This window comes from Coregonus clupeaformis, chromosome 14, assembly GCF_020615455.1.
Source record: "Coregonus clupeaformis isolate EN_2021a chromosome 14, ASM2061545v1, whole genome shotgun sequence".
NCBI classification, from domain to species: Eukaryota; Metazoa; Chordata; class Actinopteri; order Salmoniformes; family Salmonidae; genus Coregonus; species Coregonus clupeaformis.
The window spans coordinates 13,037,557-13,040,343 of NC_059205.1; the positions used below are offsets into that span (position 1 = coordinate 13,037,557).

At 37.4% G+C, this 2,787-nt stretch overlaps 1 protein-coding gene across 1 annotated transcript; it reads left to right on the forward strand.

The window, feature by feature from the left end:
* Window positions 1–784: 784 nt before the first annotated feature.
* Window positions 785–2,787, forward strand: LOC121581688 (interleukin-12 subunit alpha-like). The gene is made up of 7 exons (XM_041897169.2): window positions 785–806; window positions 1,044–1,198; window positions 1,296–1,382; window positions 1,525–1,584; window positions 1,771–1,887; window positions 2,077–2,121; window positions 2,334–2,787. Exons 1-7 carry the CDS (start codon window positions 785–787, stop codon window positions 2,487–2,489), a joined length of 642 nt encoding a protein of 213 aa, XP_041753103.2. The 3' UTR covers window positions 2,490–2,787.

The following is a 2,787-nucleotide window of genomic DNA, read 5'->3' on the forward strand; positions in this document are numbered from 1 at the left end:
TTTATTAGTTCATTGTTGTGTTGTTATGGTCAGTCTTGGTAGCCATCCGAACCAGATCTAACTGACAGTAGATGAGACAATCCAAATTAATTCATAAATGGTACAGAAGGATGCTCGAGGGACCAAAGAAGGCTACATTAGCCTACATGTGCCTCATAAATATATATAAACACATAAAACCTATAAATACAAACTACAAAATAAGATAAGGTTATGGTCGCCTACTAGTTGTTTTCTTCTATGGATGTCAACAATTACATAATTAAATTGGCATTAATGCTATGACATAGCTGAATATAGGCAAGTGACTGTTGCATGTGTGTGGATAACAGGCAGTTTCTTCCCTCATTTCTCATGTTGCACTACAAGGCTCCAAACACGTATGTAATTGAGTTTTGACCATAGTGAAAGCCCATACTGAATCATGACCTTGACCTAGGCCTAGCCAACCACTAGAAAGCAGAGGAGGCAACCAGATATTTTCTACCAAACTGTGAGAAACTACTGTGGTTATAGTGGCTACAACCAAAACATCTGATACAATCAACTCAACTCCAGTCAATGTTAATTCCAGTTCCACTCTGGGAAAACGTTCCATTATTGATATCTGGCATCTAGGAAAATTACACAGTGACATTGTTACCTGATTTACTTTCAATTTATATTTTCAAACATTGTTATTGTGCTAGGGAATTCCCTGCCCGGGAAAGTATAAAAACACTGAGATATGAAGCAAGACACACAAAATAATTAGGATAAACCAAGGATAAACATTGTTATAACCATGATGCCAAACGCCAAGCTTTGTGAGTAATCTATAGCCTATTTCTCTTTCTCTTCTAACAAAATTATTGTTATAAAGTTAGTAGCCTATTTATTTTATGCTTAAAGTTAGAATAGGTCAGGTTATCTGAGAATACTTTTTTCTTGCATGAGAATATTGCAAAACCATCTCAAAATTATTGGCATATTATTGACAAATGTTTTTGTATAGAAAGTTTTAGTTTGAAGTCTTAGTTCTATCCTCTTCTTGAACCTGTCAGATTTTGCCACTTGGCTGCTCTTGGTCGCGCTCACTTGTTCTCTCTGGCACGTGAACATGTCCAGCCCAGTGGTGGCGCGCAACGGCCGGATAGCTGAGAACTGTGTTGCTACTGCGCAAACACTCCTTTGGATCATCACCGAGGCGCTTGCACAGGTGAGACACAGACACATTTTCCAACACTATTCTTGATGGTAGACTATTTATTCAATTCATATCTGTAGCCTATTCATTAAATTCGTTTCAATACTAGGAACACCTGTTCAAAGGAATAAACTGCACGGACCAGGGTATGGAGTTGAACACGAGAACACAGACGGTGGAAGTGTGTGCACCAAAGGTAAGAAAATGACAATATTGCCAGATGACATTCTGTAATCTGTATTCAAATATTTCAGACAATAATGTGAATTTCCATTTACAAGGCTATATAACGTCGATGTTGAAAGCCTTTGCTGAATAATCTATACTTTGTTTTATAGACCAAAAGCACTCAACAGCACTCAACATGTTCCAGAGTCACAAATTTAGAGTTTGATCAGGTAGGCTATTTGCCATTGTCTATAAATTACATATTATTGTTGTTGCCCAGAGCAACAGTTCCATCAGTTTTTCCCATAAGAAATGGAAAAGGCATGTTTATTTCCAGTCTAAAGGGGGCAAATCTAACACACTGTCTGCCTGTATTGTTAACTTTTTTACATGTATTGTTCCTGTGTATCCCATAGGACAAGTGTCTGAGGAACATTGAGGAGGATCTGCATTGTTATAGTGACATGCTACAAGCTATTGACCCTAAACTGCTTGGACCCAATGTGCTGCAGAACCTCAGGGAGATTAAAGAGGTAAAGTCTGGGAATTACTATGCCAAAATACTGGCATGGAGAGGACATGACATAAAAAACAGATTTTTGAGATATTTCTAACACAATCAGTTTCGTATAGGAATGTCACTGTAGCTGCAGGTTTAGGCTACACAAATCTACTGTCATATATTGCCTCACCCTTTCATTTTATTTTTTTTATTTTTATAGAACTGCTTCTCCTTGTCTTTGTTGGGAGACTGGTCCTCTCAGCAGGTAAGAGATTCTCAAAAGCAACCTTGACTAACATAAAGAGGCCTTTCAGGGACTCAGTCTAAGATTAGTAGGGATTACATTGGGATGTGGGTGGTGGAATGAATGGTCCCTAAAATATCTCCTAACCAAATATGGTCATTTGTATGTCAATTGTCCGTAACCAAATAGAGATAAAGTTAACTTGACACAGTGTACACTATGTTTCTTTTCAGGATACACAAGGTTGTAGGCCTACTCAAGGTACTGTTAATCAAAATCCCTTTGATGAAAGGCTACATCTGTGTAAAGTGCTGAAGGGGTTCCAGGTTCGCACCATAACCATCAACAGAATCATTGGCTATATTCATGCTGGAGAACACAATATGTAAGGTGGCATCTTCATCAAGGACCAGGCAGGTGTCTATGCTGTTGGAGACTATTCCTCATCACCATCATCGTCATCACCATTCACTCAAGGGAAAAATAATCCAGTTTTCATGACCATAACAAAGTTGCCTTTGTTAATGTTATGTCCTGTGGACAAGTGTTCTTATTATCATCAAATAATGTAGAATTTAGAGGAGTCTAATATTTATGACATATTGCTAATATATAAGTATTTAATCTAGGTATTTATTTGTTGATTTGTTTTTACATGAAAAGCAAAATAATATTCAATGTGATATT